We start from the raw sequence: 20,223 nt of genomic DNA on the forward strand, positions 1-20,223 counted from the left end.
CTTGCATTTCTATCACATTTGCGAACACTTTCGGATTGTTGCACATGTGTGCAGTTCAAACACTTCATATGCACCAAAAAATATTGGAATCATAAAACTTCAGAACAGGTTCAGTCATCTCTATGAATGAACGTGCTCTGAAGTTTAGTGACTCCAAACAGCAATGAGATTCTTGACAGCATTGACTTAGTTTCTTCTTGAAAAAGGACTCATCTTTTTTGTGTTCTTTCTTGTTGAGAAGCTGTATTTGCCCTCTGATTTTGTTCCTTTTGTGTTTTCATGTTGATTTTCGTTCTGATTCAACACTGTCAGTCAAGAGCACTTTTTGCCTTGTGTTGTGAAACATTTATCAGATTTAATGAACATTGGTGGACTCATACTTTCACTGTCTTTGCGACTCTTTGCATTCTATTCATCCAAGATTTTTACATTTAGCATTTCAACATCTGGTAGACCGTCATGAAATTCAACAGGACATCTAAAATTGTTGTAGCTATCTGGAAGACTATAGAGCAGCATTATTGCTGTGCAAGGGTTTTAAAACCTTGATTTTCAAAGAAACTCTGGAAAGATAATGTTCATGCAAATTGTAAATGCTACTGGCATCACAAGCCACAGATAACTGACATCACAAGTTATTGATTGTAAAATTAATAATCAGTGAGTGAGGTAGCCTAAACTTGTCCCTCTGTTTTTTGAAAAGGGAAAGAGAAGGATTCCGTGCAGGATTTAAACAATAACCTCTATCTTTATTTATAAGGTTACTTGCTAACTGAATTTAAATAGCCTTCTTAACAATACTCTGCCAAAGCTGGAAGAGCGTGCCAAAATCTCCCTGTTATATTCCAAAGGTGCTCTCTGCCTTCTTAAAAAAACAGAGGGACAGATTTTATCCTACCTCACCTACGGATTATTAATTTCGCTATTGATAACTTATGACATGAGTCATATTTGGTTTGTGATGGTGCTAATATTTACAGTGTGCTTGAGTGTTATCTTTCTGGAGTTTCTTTGAAAACCCACATTTTAAATTTCCTTTCACAGCACTTATTTGCAGCAGTTCTGCTTTGAAAATAGCAGATTAATTCCTGTCAAAATAGCAGTCGACATCATCACCTGGCTGCATTATGTAAGTTATTTGAACAATGTATGAGCTGGGAGAAATTAACGTCTCACACCATTTATGTTGACATCCATTGATTGCAACTATTCCACAGCATCTAAGAATTCAGTAAGATGTTCTGTCACCTCATCACTACATTGCGTTTTCTGAAGCAGAAGGTATTTGAGTGAAATTACTGTGCAAGCAGACCCTTTGGATGCATGTATTGATTAGAGTTTAAGCCATACCCGACATGGTACAGTGCAGTTCTTTACTTGCTTCAGCTTGGTGGTGTGGTGGATAAAATAGTCTACTTTTGCTTTTCTGTCTGTTGCTAACCATGCTTTGTATTTAGCTTCTGCAGCAGCAAGCAGTTTGCATTCACTAGATGCTGCATGTTGCAGTATGTCTCTAGTTGTGTGTCCCCGAGTGCCAGTTTTGACGAGCAGTGCTTGGACTTGTATTCTCCATTTGTCAGAATCATTGTGTGGAAGTGTTTATAGTCGAACTCCATGCAAAGCAGTTATATATAGCATTAATTTGTGTTAACGAACTTGTATTCCCATGGTTTTCAGGTTAGGAATTTAAGTTTTTGTCTAATTGAAAAATATTGTTTTTGCTCCCCGTAACCTGTTTTGATGTAATTTAATTACACAGGCATGACACATAATTACAAAACAACTTTATTCATAACTCACTGCATGGAGAATTAAATAACACTACTAATGATTGACTTGAAAAACATGCACATAATGATATCTGCACACACCAGACATGACAGCAAAATTTGAATCTCAACATGATAGTGATGAACATGAATTGCTAGTTGTTGGGCTATTCATAGATTTTTGGGAAGGTTTAGATTTACTGTTAGTTTTAATGAAATCTATTCTGAGAGTCTTTGAGCACTCCATGTTAGTATACTGATTAATATACGTATAATTGCTTTACACTTTATTAGGATGTTGAGAAATTCACTACCATAACTGTAAGAAGAGCCAGGCAAGGACACTCCACATCACAAAAACCGTCCTCAGTACTTTCAGAGGAAATACATAAGTGTGTTAAATGAAGACATAATATGAGTCAATAGAACACCTATGACCCATTTTCATTTTGATGGCCACAATGTTCTGTTTCTTTCCAATACAAAAAACTTCAACAATGAGTAGAGAACCTTTATGGAGCAATGTGGAAAGTGAACTTGAAATTAAATTTCAACAAACTTAAAAGGTGTAACCAACATAGGAAAAAGAAATTAGTTGATGAGTCCCTTTCACCCTGGGTTCTTAGCGACCTGCCCTTTTTAACCTTCCCCAACCTATCCCTCTCTCAACCCTTAGTAAGACATTCTTAGTTAGGAAGCTAGGGTAGTGTATGTACTTCTGTGCATGTCTATTGACATTATTGGTATTTCATCTACTGAAGGTATCATTATTTAAATTAAACTACAGTTTTAAGATAAGTGCTTCTTGTAAAATGACCCACTATGTTCTATCTGTTTTATTTGGCAGGAAAGACATACTTCTTTAAAGGAAAAGGTTTCTGGAAGTTCAACGACCAATATATGCGTGTGGAGAGTGAGAAGCCAATGCAGTCATCAGTATTCTGGATGGGCTGCCCACCAGGCATTGAGGGTGAAGTTACAGGCTCAGGTGGAGAGACAAATGAAATAGATGAGACGAACCATCATGCAGAAGCAGAAGTTGGTTCTGAAGCAACAAGCTTTTTTAATGGCTCTATTACAGTTCTTTTAACAATAGCCCTCCTGTGTTTTCAAGTATTGTGAGACTCCTCTTGTCAGGGTAAACTTTTCTATGTGCAAAATAGCCTCACTCCTACACTTCAGGGAACAGTGATGTCTCCAAAAGTATAAGTTTAAAACTATGTAAGGACATGTAGTGATTTGTTTTTCATTTTGGGAAACTTCAGAACCACATTTTTATTACTTACTAGAGCATCCACATCACAATTAATTACTCTGAATTGTAATAACTGTAATTTGTAACACCCATAAACTGCCAATATCAAAAAAGTGCATGGAGTGAGTTAATTTATAAGTACTGTTCTTGCTGTCATGTTTGTGGTTCATCTTGGAATTCAAAATCTTGTGTGTGGGAGAGAACTGCTGACATATTGTATAAAGAAATGACAGCATTATTTTACAAATATGAAAGATCTCTGACATTTCACATTCTGCGAAATGTATTCACCCATTTGCTGATGTCTACATTAGATGTCAAATGGGAGCATGTAAAAATTGTACTAAAATTTTTTAGTGGAGATAAGCAGCATCCATTTATATTTTCATGTTGCAAGATTGTAAATAAAATTGTACTTTAAAGATGTACATTTGGGGTGCTAAGGCTGGCTTTACACCTTACTATGTGTGTTTTCTTGGAATTTCAGTGTAATACAGTTGTGTTTTATTATTATTATGCCATCTGTTTAAAACAAAAGTGACTGATCGAATTATGGACCATAGCTTGTTCCAGAAGTTGTGAAAGAAAATACTACAAACAGATATAACACACTTTCATTTATAAAACATTCCCTATCCACAAACATGTCCAACTACTTTTGTATATATCTGTAGTTGGTTAAAAATGTATGCTGATAATTCTAACAGGGTTGGTGGAGCAGTCTACCAACAGCATTTATTTCCCTCTCACAGTATTTTCATATTGTGTGTGCCTGGGAACTCTATGCAGTGAAAACATTAGTGAATATGTCTGCATATCATAATTCTCAGAAGTAACTAAATTACATTTCACTGTGAGTAATGACCTCTTGATTGCCATATCTCATATAGACATCAATTTATTACCCTGAAAACCAAGACACTTATCATAAATGATTCACTGCCATTTTTGTCTATGTGTATGAATGAGACAGTAGCATTCTTATTTATTAATAAGTTCTTAAGTTAGATTACAAGTTTTAACTGAGCTAGATGGCAATTCTCACTGCATAGAATGAAAACTGTTGCTCAACCAGTTATTAGTGCTCCACTCAAATTATCCACTGAAAGTCATAGTTGAAAATTCTTGATGTTAAGAGAATAAATATTTTTTGTTCAAAGTGAGATTCAATCTGTACTATAATAATGTAAAATAAATAAGATATCCTCTCATATTGTCAATAAATTAGTTATAGTTCTAGATTTAGCTATGTGCTCACGAGTGATTCATACATTTCCTGTCAGTTGCAAAATAGGTTACTTACTTGTTTCAACAATGTCTCAGAATCCAGTGTCGTATTCATTTCATTTGTATGAAGCAATAAGTAACGTATTTTTGATCAGGAAAAGTATTCTTCAAAATGTGGTGCAATTTATGTCTTTGACCATGTGGTATTTTGCTAAACTTAATTTCTTTGTCTAAACCTACAGACTAGATGTGTAAAACAGGCCTTTGTTTATAGTCACTCATTTTACTGGAAACTGTTTTTTACATGCCAGCACAGTGAAGACTGTTTTAACTTTCTCTCATACGGACACCGATTTCAGTGAAAAATATTTGAAAAGAGCACTCATAACTGTAACAGTATTTAAAAATTGGAAAGAAGCTGAAATAATCGTAGGAAAAATTTGTATATGCATTTTATTCTTGAGACAGAATCATTTGTGCCTTAAGCTTTTACACAATTTGCTGTTTTTCCAGCCTATTTTTTATGTAAGAAACAGAAAAAAGTAAGAGCAGATATTCCATGCTTTTGATCACTTACAGAAAGACTGAGATGTATATTTATTTATTGCTAAACTCTTTACAATTTTAAAATTTTTAATAAATGTTATTTTGTGAATAAACTGTTAAGAGTATTACTTGTAAAATGTTTTAACCACGAAAGCTATTTAACAAGCTTATTTGAATTAAGTGGTTAAAAATGTTGGCACTATATTATGGATGAAATTGTTAAACTGGATAGCACGTTAAGACCATTATTGAATTTATAAACTTCTGAAGTCAAGTAGAATGCCTTTATGTGTAAGAGAAATGAAGAAGACAAAGATGATAATATATAAAATTTACAGGCATTCTCTTCATTCTTATATTTTACAATGGAATACTAAAAGAGGGAAATTAACTTCCTCTTAAGGAGAGGGAAATGAGTTTCTGAAGACAGTCTTATTTGGTTCATGCTTTTTCAGAATCACCTACCAGTTTGTGCTTATATCTCTAATGACTGTATTCCATTTGGATTTATAGCAATTAGAACTACTTGGCTGTACAAAATGTTCTGTGTAAATCTGAAATCAGTGCCATAAAAAAAAATTCGACTTTGCATGTGGGTAAACGAAACATATTAACTAAATATGTGCCATTTTTGTCTCATGAAAAACTGTTTGTTTCCAGTTTCAATAATATACATGATCATTTTTACACAAGAGAATTAATTATATTGGCTGTGTGTAAATGGAAAGATTGTAACTATTTAGTTTGTAATTACTGTGATATTTATTATTTTATGGAAGTGTAAAAACTGTATTTAAAGATGTGCATATTTCAGAACCTGAATAAACTGAAACCTGTTATGAATTACTTATTTTACTCGAATAATAGAAATTTCATGATGTAAAAGAATTGAATGCAGTTTTGCCAAGTGTCCTTGCAGCATATGCTGATTGAGTCAGTCAGAATAGCGACATTGTTGCTGCAAGAGGGGGCAGTGATGTGACTAAATTCTGGTCTCTGTGTATTCCCACTTCCAAGAGTTGCAATGCCTAGCTAAACAGATGAAATATTTCTATACTCAATTTCAGTATTTCTGTGTTACAGAATGAACTGGGAGAAAAGACACCAGGTAACCTGCATGTACAGTAACAGATATTGGTTATCTTATTCCAGTAAAACTGAGGGTAGAGAAATTTGATAAATCTTAGGAAGCCAATGAGGAATATGTATAGTAATATCCCTTCATTTCATTCAACTGTTAAACATTATAATTTCTTATGGTATGAATAAGATCTTTAATTAGAGGCAGCACAGCAGATAGCAGGTTTGCAGCTATCAGGGAAGAATATCTTGTGCCTTTTTGCAGCAGGTGCTTTGTGACGAATGACAACAAAAGATACTACGGTATCAAACATGATAGCAATGGTCTTCCATATTTGGAATGAACATCAGTCGAAGACACATGCAAATGAGTCATGGGGTCCCAACTGCTTTCCATTATTTGGAAATTCTGGCAGAACCTTAATTTAGAATTGAAATCTGTTAGATGGATGAATTAAATAATTGTGATTTTCCTGAATCACCTCCAATTATTACCAGATGACTGTGCAAGTCAAGTGCACTACAAACTTGATGGGATGGTTGGAGAAGGGGGCTAAACATTAGAGAGAAGTATGACTCCTGGTCTAGGTGTTCTAGTCATAAAGCAATCATTTGGAAGGACTACTGTTCAGCAAAGTGACTTCACAGAACCATCTGATTTGCTGTACAGCTCTTAATTTTTTCTTTTCTTTTCTTTTCTTTTTTTTTTTTTTTTTTTTTTTTTTTTTTTTTTTTTTTTTTTTTTTTTTTTTTTTGCAACATTGAACATGTCTTGTTGGATACAGATCTGAATGCATTTAGAAGTCAATAAAACTGTTAAATAACATCTTTTAGGCATAGACATAAAGCACATTTTTGTTGGCACAAACATTTAGTATAGTGAAATATTACATATCTTTCTTATTAATTTAACTCAATACTTACACTCATGTCAAGTACATTTGGACCTTAGTACATGTATGTAATATATAAAGTGTCTGAAATTGGCTTCTAGTGGCTACAGGTTTAATATTTTTTATTCTTTTAGAATATACCAGTCAAAATTTATTGCCCTGTCCCTTTCTTTGCATATAGTAAAAATTTTAGAGCTCAAACAGATGTTTGACAGTTGTGAGTGTATCATATTTACTATAAACAAATTAAAAAGATTAAGAATGACAGACATCAGCAACAGCTGCTGTGTACTGTTCACATGTTAATCAAAACTGACTCAACTAAAAAAAATTATAAATTTGAATACTCACTCTGGTAACTTCAGGATTTAAACATTAGAATCCAAAACTGTACTGAAGCCAACTATGAAGCACCCTGAAACGTTATGCAAGACACGTGAACTGACTTAGTTCATATCGGGCCCACCAGAGGACACTACCATGACATCAATTGATCCCCATCGATGCGCTAGTCGCCGAAGTGGCGTCAAATCGAAAGACTTGCACCAGGAGAATGGTCTACCCGACGGGAGGGAATTGATGACACAAGATCATCGGCTCTCTCTTGCACTGCGCCACTGCCGCTGACGTCAAACACCCTCGGCCGCCACCTCCATACACACGCTGTACATAGTCTTCTGTAAATATGCTAACTAAACCAACACCCACATCGCACATCTAACCTATCAATTATCTAAGTACCTAATTCCATTTCAATTTTTATCATATTCAATAAGTAAATTTACAATTTCAGTATTCAATGATCAGACGAGAAGTTCAATATTTTGTCACTATCAGTGTGGTGTTCATTCATGACCTAGCACCCCTCCCCCCCCCCCCCCCCCCCCGCCCCTAGAATGCTGCACTCTTATTGGCTACTGCATTAGTGACGTGATTCGACTCTAATATAGGTAAGAAAAGGTGTTCACTATACTTTCAACTACTTTGCAAGGTCCAGACCATCACCTCTTCCTAGGAACCACCGCCGAGTTTCAATTCTGGCAGTAAAGAAAGGTCACATGCGTTTGCACCACCACCCTAAGAAAATTGTTGCAAATGAAGCTCACCACCAATAACAAAAGCCTCCAGCACGAAAACTCTTCATAGGGGTTGCTGGTAAAAGGACTCAGCCTGCACTAGGCCGATGGAAAAAGAAAGGAATGCACCTTATTTATTTGGGAGCAATTTATTTTGGGATGGAGTATATATATCACAGAAGACATGCAAGGGGATGCTATACACCATACAGACCTGCAAACTACTCCTACATAACTCATGTATAAGGTTCTACATACACGCTTGCTTATTGTAAACCATAAAAAATAACGCATTGCACGGCCTACAGACATGTGAATCACTCGTAAATAATGCAATACATTTACATCCAGATAGCCAAACAACTCCTAAATTGTGAAAATAATAATCCCTCTAAAAGACTCACCTTGCTAATCATCAACTGTCTAAATCATAAACCAGTCTTTCTTTAAACAGTTATGGGCAGCACCACCACCAAGTGTATTCGCCACTGAGTCCATAGCCCAAATGACATTAGTTCATATCAATGCCACTAGAGGACACTGTAGTTATTACAGGTGATGACACAAGTACCGTAATCTAAGATGGCGCCACCTAGTGGCTTCACCACGAGCTCCAGACCCCAACTGCCTAGGGACGCCACAGTGACACCAGCTGATGACACAAGTACAGTTATCCACGATGGCAGCAAACAGTGTGTTCTCCACGAGGTCTAGTACTCTGTACCACCAGCAGAGGATGTTGCCATCCATTTCCTGACGTAAACGAAGATGATTATGGAAAATAGTGGCAAGACAACTCAGCCTGCTCTGGGCTGCTGGGGAGGGTAAGGATTGACTGAACCCTATTTATTTTGAAACAACTTATTTAACGAAAGACTATATCTATCACACTGATACAAAAGATACACCCTGATGTGCCTGGGGCCATGTTGCACAGCCCAGAGACACGCAACCAACTCGTAATTTCAGTACACAATAGCAAACTGCTCCTAAATAATTCTTCACACTGATGTATAGACACGCACAGTACTTTTAAACTGTCCAAAGAGCGCATAGCATGGCCTACAGCGCTGCTCATGAAATAATGCAATCAACATGCACAAGCACAGTCCACTGCCCCCCTGTCCAGTAGAGTACACAGGAGGTAGTGATAAGTGACACCCCTGTCAGATGTCAAACAGAGCACAGGCCCCTGCTCGGCTTCCACAAGCATGAGATGGTGGCACCCCCATTCATATGTAACACCTGAGAAATTCCCATCCACTAGACACCAATCGCACGTACGTTGTACGCACCCGTCAGCTGTCAAAGCACTCACAGACCTCCATTTAGGGCCGTGCGCCACAACCCCCGCGAAGTGAGGCAACCACAGCTCGGGTCCTGCGCGCTCCGCCACAGTCCCCAAGATGGCGTCATCGAACACCGGCGATAGTTGCATGCATCTATACAGTCATGGTTATACTGTCATAGCATTCCAAAGTGTGTTCACCCCAGTTTCATATTCGAGGCAACTCAGGCGCAACACACACACACACACACACACACACACACACACACACATATATATATATATATATATATATATATATATATATATATATGCCAAGTCCACCTCTCCGTAATTTTATATTGCCCCAGAAATAGTTAACACTCAGTTTCTTGTTGTCTCAGCTCCTATGCGCCTTAATTCCTACCCTAACCTGTTTACCAAAATATCGCCGAATCCTGCCTTCCTCTCGGACATAACGTGATGCCTTCCTGCTCTCAACATACACAAATGTTCCCACCACTCCTATATCCCACCACAATCAATCGAGCATTCTTATTGGCTCTTATCGTATTTACCAGTCGAATTACTAACGCCATCAGTATCAAAGCACCATCCACTTTTCTTTCTGGAGCTTTCTGTCGTTATTTTGCAAAGATTGCTAAATTGCACTGACAGTTCCCTCAGTCTATACACCCCCAACCTGTTCTTTCTTTCTACAGACGCTACACTCAGTGCTGATAAACTATTTTACACTTATCACCACTTTGCACTGACAACTAAACATCGCAAAATTGTCTACAGGTCATCAAATACATACGATACTCGCAAGAATATTGGAGCGTCAAACCGATCTCCAACCAGGGAATAAATCACCGAGTACCGTCTTGATCTAGTAAACATGCAATTCATATCCCCCACCATACCAAATCATCCCCTCCACATCAAGGGACCGAAGTCAATCTCAAAACTGATGGGAAAAGACAAGCTCCTTTCCCCTCGGCACAAACGTGTTACTGTTTCCGCTTTCTTGTTCGCATTTCTTCAGACATCTCCAGACTCGTCGATTACAAGAACACCTGCACTTTCGCCATAATATTATACAATTTCCGCCGTACTTCTCGATATCAAGTACACGGCAGTAGCCTCTCAATCGCTAACGCAACATAATGCACAAGGTATAGACTGTAAATTATTTCTCCACAAAAACAAATTTTAGCGAAGTGCAGCGTGCTGTAAACCGTTGACTAACTAGAAACAAGCAGAGTAAACTGATTTTTGTACTCTCGGATACCGAAGTCGGTGATCTAACAGATTCCAGATGATCAATATTCTTTACAAACCAACTAGGGTCTTGCCCACGTCTAGAGAACAGGCAAACGTGTGTCCAACACACCACAATCGATCTTCCCTCAACTAATTAAAGGCACCAAATATGTAGAAGCAGTCCACCGAATAATTTACATGGGAGGGAATAACGCTCCAGCGCAAACGCACCACCTTCTCAAAGTTCACTTGATCACGAAAGCCGCTCAACACATACTAAGTATTAGTTCGCTATTCGGTATACGGTAAAGTTAACTCAGGTACAGTCCTATACTCACAGACCTCTGCATTCGGAAGACTGCCACCATTAACAGGGGAACGTGAATCAATACCACCACAGACATTTGCATACACGGACACATTCTAGAAAACCCTCACATATATCTTTTAACATTATACCTACAATTAAACCTTACGATCGCGGTCTCAACTGAACGGTATTCGGCAATAATCGAATATCAGAAATACACTCTGTTGACCGCTGTGGCCCTGGAAATAACTGCACCCACCTTACAATTAGAAATACTCCTCCCTTCGCTATCACAGTACTCCAAGTCAAATCCATACCCTCCCAACAAAAGCACATAGACATTTCCTTTACACAAACACTTATACTTTATAATCCTGATGCTCAAATGCGAACATATCACACACCCAGCACTAATACTAAATATACTATTAGTTCGTCAATAACTGGGTGCATACGACACCAAATAATACTGACCGATAATCAGCTATGGGTCTGCATGTCTCTTACAATCTTCCTGCGAGTCATACCAACACGTCATAGACGTAATCGAACAGACTTTAAAGAAAAAATCCCGATCCCAACAACTACTGCATGTTACTCTCACAAGCGCTCTTCGTTCTACAGGTGCACCCAAGTATCCATGTTAAAACCTATAACCGCTTTACGAATCGAGGTACTACATTACCTCGGAATGAGGTGGTGTTTTCCGGACAAATACCGTGACCGTGATCGTAGAAATGTGTGTATTAACAGCCAACGATGCAACCTCGCGATAAACTCAATAAACTTTGAAAGCCATTCGGCTAAGGAACCTCGTATGCAAGCGCTATTTGCGACTCCATTACACCGCATCCAACTACATAATTCATTAGTTTTTGCAACGCATTCTGTCTCAAGACCGTATCAGACGTTCCGCGATATATCCGCTGAGTTAGAGGCAATGACAGTAGTAGTAGATGATGTGCTGATTGAGGTCCTAAGAAGAAAAAATATACACTAACTTCTCAGATCTCTAGCCTTACACTATATATTTAAAATTATGTCCATTCAAACACATACTTGCATACGCTCACACCCACAAGTCAATCATATTTCACGCACTCTCATATCTTTAAACGAGTCACTTTCCTCGAACCTATCTGCTACAGTAAAATTACAACCTCGTTTTAATCACACCCTACACATCTTGCAGTCGCATCCATTTCTACTGCTTTCCACTAGTGCTAGTTCCAGTTTAAGTCGGAAGTCGAAGAGAAACATATCCAACACCTTCTGCAACCGGTGTAGAAACAGATCGAGCTGAGTTACTGCAACAGGACCTTATTTTCAGCATTCGGTGGAAATGCGCGCAATGTGGTACATACCCAAACTACATACAAGTACTACAGATCCCCAAAATACCATCTTCGTTATTCTATACCCACCCCAACATAGAAAAATTACGAACTATAAAAGCTCATTCTATTTCCAAGTCACCTAGGCATCGATGCGAGCGCAATGACGTATAGCTACAATGGGCCTCCAGTGCGAAGAATGAGATTTCACAATAGTTCCGCAGAATAGCGTAGCGTGCAGCCATCCACACATTCCTAACGATTCGCCAACTCCGACACCTCAAACTGCAGCTGCCTATGTGTACACGATCGTATTAAATATACAAACACCGCAGAGACCACTATCAACTTTCATCACCTACACTCTAAGCGAATTATCGTATGAGACGCTCCCTCTGGTCCTGATTCAAACACTGTTTTCTAACACGCTTTTGTACATTGCTAAACATTTCGTTTCTGCCATGACTTCGAGGTCTCTGTCAGGTTCTATACTGACAAGACGCTCTGATCAACGACCTCTCACAGAAAACTAAACATCACACGGTGTAAATCATATTCTTACGGCGGATAGCATAACACTGGATGATTTTTAAATAAAAACACTTACAACATAAGTAAACTAGAAGAGTTTGGCAGCGTTGTGGAAAGTTTCCAAACTACCGTCCGAAAGTGACTGATGACATCTACATTTAAGCTCATATATCACAGTGACGGAATAGATGATGGCTCTGCGTTCGATTTCGAGTTATTCCTAATTTTGCACTCTTGTACGCGGTCGCTGTTTAGCTGCTAGCCACCCCAGAAATTGTCACCCATCCACGAAACTTCTTCCCCAACTCAAACAAGCGATGTCACTCAATCATTATGTGGTAACCAATGCACGGATGTGATGGAAAAGACATCGCCGATGTACTGCAATATTAAGCAACAGACTTGACAGCGCAAAGAACTTTACACTAAGTTCAGCACCGGCCAACGATGTGACAGCATGTTTCCCCAATTTCAGTATCATAGCTAAACCATGCCCTCTCCACGTTGCGAGTATCATTGCGAACATCGATAGATGACTGAGCAGTACGTCCATTAACTCGTAATTCTCGAACACATAAATCATCAAAGTATACGAGACAGTGCTCTACATATTTTTATCACCTCGAGCATAGTGTTTAATTTACGATCTATCTCTCAGCGTATGGGAGTCACAGAACATTCTCGCCGTCTTAGGGTAAAAGACCACCCTCACACTGTCACTGACCAACCAGCCCTGCAGTACAGTTAGCGAATTGATCTGCAGCCAAACAAAATAAGACCTCTACACTCCATGTCTCGTGAATGAATTGAGCTTTCCGAGTCCTAACACGTCCAAGTGCACGAGATTTCTCGAGATGCGACCATGTCGCGGAGCTTATCACCCCTTGTCGATGTATAGTAACAGATTCCAAAGTGCGATCATATAATAGCAGACAGATAAGGATAACAACAAAGGATTGATTTTTATACGCAATGGAGCCCCAGACGGATGGAGCTCGACGCATTTTTACGTAAATCGACCAAGCTACCAACTCTAAAGTATTGTTCTAGAGTCTAGGATGCGCACCTGGAAGGTATTCCTAAGAGAGAGAACATAAACACACGCGCTCCTAAGACTACAACGTTCTGCACTTAAAAACTGGCTATAATGTTAGATCGAATACTTTTCCGACCTATCAGACACACATCCTTCTTCCCGGTTTCTCTACGCTGAACTATCTTATCGAATCGTAAAACATTTGCGTTGCATGATACGAGCACAATATAGCTTCACGGAGATGTATAGTGGTAGAATTTTTTTAAATCCTGCTCAAAAATGATTTTGTAATCGAGGATCATACCACTATCTGGGTTTTACGAATAGTCACTGCTAATGGGTAAAAACTGAGGCTGATGAACTCTATTTTTATGTCAATTCAACTGTTTTCAAAAGATACAACCAGATAAACACATGTTATCTAGACACAGATAGCAGATCAGCTACTTTCTATTTCTAATGTAAACTGTCAATAAATTGTTAATTTTTCTCCTACTGTGATGTCTCAAGTTTGTAGTGTCTCCTCCAGTTCGTAATCATGTGGCATTGTACTTCATTGATACTGCTCTTCGTAAAATACTTCCAGACTAGAGATACTGCCATTCTGTTATACAATTAATGTCCGTCAGCAGCGAGGAACTACCACATGTAACAGATGGGACAAATCTTGCACACTGCATGCCCACACGTAAACGCATACCATCCAATAGATCATGCAACGGGGTAAGAGGTACGGTACATTATTCTTCGCAGGAGAGCTTCTGTAAAGATTGGAAGGTAGGAGACGAGGTACTGGCAGAAGTAAAGCGCTGAGTACCGGGCGTGAGTCGTGCTCAGTTGGTAGAGCACTTGCCCACGAAAGGTAAAGGTCCCGAGTTCGAGTCTCGGTCGGGCAAACAGTTTTAATCTGCCAGGAAGTTTCATATCAGCGCACACTCCGCTGCAGAGTGAAAATCTCATTCCGGATTCCGTATTTCTGGATTTCCGGAAGGCTTTTGACACTGTATCATACAAGCGGCTTATAGTGAAACTGCGTGCTTATGGAATAACGTCTTAGTTATGTGACTAGATTCGTGATTTCCTGCCACGGAGGTCACAGTTCGCAGTAACTGACGGCAAGTCATCGAGTAAAACAGAAGTGATTTCTGGCGTTCCCCTTTGCTGTTCCTTATCTATAAACGATTTGGGATACAATTTGAGCAGCCGTTTTTGGTTGTTCGCAGATGAAGCTGTCGTTTATCGACTAATAAACTAATCAGAATATCGAAATACATTGCAAAACGATTTAGAAAAGATGTCTGTATGGTGCGAAAATTGTCAATTGACCCTAAATAACGAAAAGTGTGAGGTCACCCACTTGAGTGCTAAAAGGAATTCGTTAAACTTCAGTTACACGCCTAAATCAGAGAAATCTAAAGACCGCCAATTCAACGAAATACCTAGGAATTACAGTTACGAAGAACTTAAATTGGGAGGAACACTTAGAAAATGTTGTGTGTCCTCGTTTAGAATAATGCTGCTCGGTGTGGGAACCTTACCAGATAAGATTGACGGAGTCATCGAAAATGTTCAAAGAAGGGCAGCACGTTTTGTATTATCACGAAATAGCGGAGAGAGTGTCGCTGAAATTATACAGGGTTTAGGATGGACATAATAAAAACAAAGGCGTTTTTCGTTGCGAAGGAACCTTCACAAGAAATTCCAATCACCAACTTTCTCCTCCCAATGCGAAAATATTATGTTGACGCCGGCCTACATACGGAGAAACGATCACCATGATAAAATAAGGGAAGTCAGAACTCGCACGGAAAGATATAGGTGTTCGTTCTTTCCGTGCGCGGCCGTAGCTCGTGGTCGTGCGGTAGCGTTCTCGCTTGCCGCGCCCGGGTTCCTAGGTTCGATTCCCGGCGGGGTCAGGGATTTTCTCCACCTCGTGATGCCTGGGTGTTGTGTGATGTCCTTAGGTTAGTTAGGTTTAAGTAGCTCTAAGTTCTAGGGGACTGATGACCGTAGCTGTTAAGTCCCATAGTGCTCAGAGCCATTTGAACCATTATTCCGTGCGCTATACGAGATTGGAATAATAGAGAATTGTGTAGCAGTCACTTAATGTGTTTTGCAAACTAGCCATGTAGATGAAGTAACTTCGGGTGAGCCCCACAGAAGTGTGCTGCGACCTTTACTCTTCACGTTGTATATTAATAACCTTACGGACAATATTAGTAGTAAACTCAGACATTTTGCAGATGGTGTAGTTATGTATAATGAAGTAGGTCACTGTCTAAAAGAAACTGCCTAGTTATTGAGTCAGATCTTGATAATATTTCAAAGTGGTGCAAAGATTGGCAACTTGCTTTAAATGTTCAGAAATGTAACACAGTGCACTTCTCAAACCGAAAAAATGTTTTCCTATAACTGTAATATCAATGAGATTTCTTACAAACCACTAGTGCGACCCATTCTGGAATATTGCTCAAGCTTGTGTGAGCCATACCAAGTAGGACTAACAGGGGATATTGAACGTATACAGAGAAGAGCAGCACGAATGGGGTTACAGGTTTGTTTCTACGGTGGGAGCGTGTCACAGAAATGTTGAAGGAACCGAAGGGCAGATTCTTGAAAATACACGTAAACTATCCTGAGAAAGTCTAGTACCAAAGTTTCCAGAATCGAAGTGAAAATTCTAGGAATATAATACACCCACAACGTACCGCTCACATAGGCATCATGAGGGCAAGTTTAGATTAATAGCAGCTCACACAGAGACATTTAACAATAGTTCTTCCCGTGCTCAATACGTGAATGGAACAGGAAGAACCCCTAATAATTTGTATAGTGGGACATACCCTCTTCCAAGCATCTTACAGTGTGTATTAATTGTGGAATAATATTGTAATGTCAGTAGTTAACCTACCGTCTTTTGCATTATTAATACATTAAGGTGACAGAAGTCATAGGATAACGATAAGCACATATACAGAATGCGGTAGTACTGCTTACGCAAGCTATAAAAGAGCAGTGATTTGTACTAACAAGGGATCCTCCCCATCGCACTCCCCTCAGATTTAGTTATAAGTTGGCACAGTGGTTAGGCCTTGAAAAACTGAACAAAGATCAATCGAGAAGACAGGAAGAAGTTGTGTGGAACTATGAAAAAAATAAGCAAAATATACAAACTGAGTAGTCCATGGTAAGACAGGCAACATCAAGGACAGTCTGAGCTCAGGAGCGCCGTGGTCCTGTGGTTAGCGTGACCAGTTGCGGAACAAGAAGTATTTGGTTCAAGTCTTCCCACGAGTGAAAAGTTTAATTTTTTATTTTCAGACGATTATTATCTGAAAAACTCTTATGTTTTCATCACTTTTTTGGGAGTGATTATCACATCCACAAGAAAACCTAAATCGGGCAAAGTAGAAGAATCTTTTTACGCATTCGGCAAGTGTACAAGTTAGGTGGGTCGACAACATATTCCTGTCATGTGACGCACATGCCGTCACCAGTGTCGTATAGAATATATCAGACGTATTTACATGTGGAGGAATCGGTTGACCTATGACCTTGCGATCAAATGTTTTCGGTTCCCATTGGAGAGGCACTTCCACTTCCACTAATCGCACGGTTTTGCGGTGCGGTCGCAAAACACTGACACTAAACTTATTACAGTGAACAGAGACATTAATGAACGAACGGACAGATCATAACTTTGCGAAAATAAAGAAAGTAAACTTTTCACTCGAGGAAAGATTTGAACCAAAGACCTCTTCTTCCGCAGCTGCTCAAGCTAACCACGGGACCACGGCGCTCCTGAGCTCACAGTGTGCTTGATGTTGCCTATCTTACTATGAACTACTCAGTTTGTATATTTTGCTTATTTTTTTCATAGTTCCACACAACTTCTTCCTGTTTTCTCGATTGATCTGTGTTCAGTTTTTCATGGTCTATCCGCTGTGCCAACTTATAACTAAATCTGAGAGGGGTGCGATGGGGAGGTTCCCTTGTAAGGTGATTTATGTGAAACGGTTTCCGACGTAATTATGGCCTCGTGGAGGAAATTAACAGACTTTGAAGGCGGAATTTTAGTTTGAGGTAGACGCATGGGATATTGCTTTTCGAAAATCGTTAGGGAATCCGGTATTCTGAAATCTACAGCGTCAAAAGTGTGCCGAGGGTACCAAATTGCAGGCATTGCCGCTCACCATGGGCAACGTAGTGGCTGACGGCCTTCAGGTAACAACCAAGAGCAGCTACGTTCGTGCAGAGCTGTGAGTGCTAACAGATAAGCAACACTGCTTGAAATAACCGCAGAAACCAACGTGGCACTTAACGACTGTACCCATTAGGGCACGGCAGCAGAATTTGGCATTAATGGGCTGTAGCACTAGACGACCCACGCCAATGCCTTTGCTAAGAGTACCACATCGCTTACAGCGCCTCTTCTGGGCTCATGACCATATCGGTTGGACACGTCTGGAATACCTTGGCCTGGCCAGATAAGTCCTGATTTCAGTTGGTAAGAGCTGATGATAAGATTCGAATGCGGCACAAACCCCCGAAGCCAGGGACCCAAGTTGTCAACAAGGCACTTAGCTAGCTGGTGATAGCTCCATAATGGTGTTAACACGGAATGGACTGGATCCTCTGGTCTGTTCGGCTACTTGGAGACTATTTGGAGCCATTCATGGACTGAAAGTTCCCAAGCAACGATGGGAGTTTTATGGGTGGCAATGTGTAGTGTCACCAGGCCACAATTCTTCGTAACTGGTTTGAAGAACGTTTGAGAAAATCGGAGTAAATGATTTGGCCACCCATATCGCCCAACATGAATCCCACGATCATTTACGGTACATAATCGAGAGGTCAGTTCGTGCACGTATTCCTGCATCAGCAACACTTACGCAATCATGGACGCCTACAAAGGCAGTATTTCTGTCTGGGATTTCCAACGATTTGTTGAGTTCTGCACTACACTGGGAAGAACGAGGTCCGGTATGGGGTTGACAGAATCTCTTGCTAGCAAACCGGGACATTTCTCTGAAATTAACTAAAAATGGCTATAATTTGTGAACCATAAACCGGGACCTTTCGGAACACTTTCCTTAACGTAAAAAAGTAAAATATTTCTGCAAATTACTGCTATATCCGATATAGTAAAATAAATAAATAAACACTTTATACTGTATTTAATTTAATAAAACCCAGGGGAGGGCATTGAAATGATAATAACATCTTACAGTATTATTACTGGCAACACAACAATTTATTTTGAAACATTAGTACGAGATACAAAATTGGCTACTGAAACAATGTATGTTGAAGTGCAAAGTTCACATAATTTGTTATGCTATGCATCATATTTATCTGAATTCTGAGCTTTGCAAGAGATCTTTCCGCTGTGTGGTGTATTCATAAAACTTAGAGCAACTCATCTGATAATTAAAAACACATTTAATTATTGCTTCGACCGTTGGTATTTATAATCTGTTTCGTTCCTCAGTCAACTGCACATACATAAGAGATAATACTCGTTCCAAGTTTGCATTATGCCCTGGAATGCTGAAGACGAATTCACACAGATTCAGCAACTGAGAATACCGTTCTTCCCATCCAATCTGTCGAAAGAATTAGGCCCGTTTCTCCTGGCATGATTTATTACTTCAGTTATCGCTGTTTTTGTTGATTTCTGATCAGTGAACTGTTAGAGTAAAGAAAACTGGTCAGACAATAAACTATCATCTACTGACAATCCTCTACCTTGTACAAATGTTATTGTCACATTGTTCCACTCAGGTCTTGCGTCCCGCAACAGCCATTTAAAAATGGAAAACTCATTGAGATTTGTTAACCATTTTTTTAAAAAATAAGCTGTAGCTACACGTTTCATAAAACTGTTCTACATCAACATGAAATTTTTGAATTGCACTAGTTAATGCAACCCCGCTTTTCTGCAAGAGAGGTGGCACTTTGAGTGGAATAAATTTTTTTTCTTTACGACGTTCTATCATTCTGCTATTATTTTTCAAAATCTCAGCTACTTCCATAACATTGCTGTCTGCTTTCTCAAGTTTAAGTATCTGTCTCTGAAAGACGCTCAGCTGATTATGCAGGAACCACAGATATACTTCCGTTAACGGATTCTGGAAGAGCGTTGTCAGAAATTTAAGTGCCTTTTGTTCCAAGAGGAAGAATGATTTTAAGAGCATCATACAACTTCAGTACTCTCTCTACGGCAACAAAGATAACCACCTTGTTTTTGTATGCGACAACAATGCATGATACTCTGCGTCCACAAACTAACAAAACTCCTTTAAACGCTCCGTTAGTACTGTGTATATGGAGAAGTAATTGTAAAGCTTAATTACAAAGGTTTCAGCATCAACTCTCAACACGTCAGCGGCTGTCTTGGCAGCATTGTGTAGTATGTGAGCAGGGTAGCCAACTCCTAAAAGATTTTCGTTTACTTCACTTTTCAGTCTAGCAAATACATTGTTTGGAACTGCTCGTCGCACTCATCCAAAATTAGTGTTAGCATTGTCACTGTAAAATGCAATACACTTACTCTTATCAATTTTACTTTCTTCTAATGCAGTAATGCACTACGTATTTATTGTAGAGGCGGTTTCATTTGGCAGGGAAACT

General features: G+C 39.2%; 1 protein-coding gene across 2 annotated transcripts in view; it reads left to right on the forward strand.

The window, feature by feature from the left end:
• The window catches only part of LOC126272445 (matrix metalloproteinase-2-like), an 884,734-nt gene extending 879,094 nt beyond the window's left edge, over positions 1 to 5,640 (forward strand). For both annotated transcript variants that reach the window (XM_049975331.1, XM_049975323.1), the window contains exon 10: positions 2,617 to 5,640. In XM_049975331.1, coding sequence (XP_049831288.1) covers positions 2,617 to 2,891 — 275 coding nt within the window. In that variant the 3' untranslated portion in view covers positions 2,892 to 5,640. The remainder of the gene's footprint in view (positions 1 to 2,616) is intronic.
• The last annotated feature ends 14,583 nt before the right edge of the window (positions 5,641 to 20,223 follow it).

The sequence above is a fragment of the Schistocerca gregaria genome, chromosome 1 (assembly GCF_023897955.1).
Source record: "Schistocerca gregaria isolate iqSchGreg1 chromosome 1, iqSchGreg1.2, whole genome shotgun sequence".
NCBI lineage: Eukaryota > Metazoa > Arthropoda > Insecta > Orthoptera > Acrididae > Schistocerca > Schistocerca gregaria.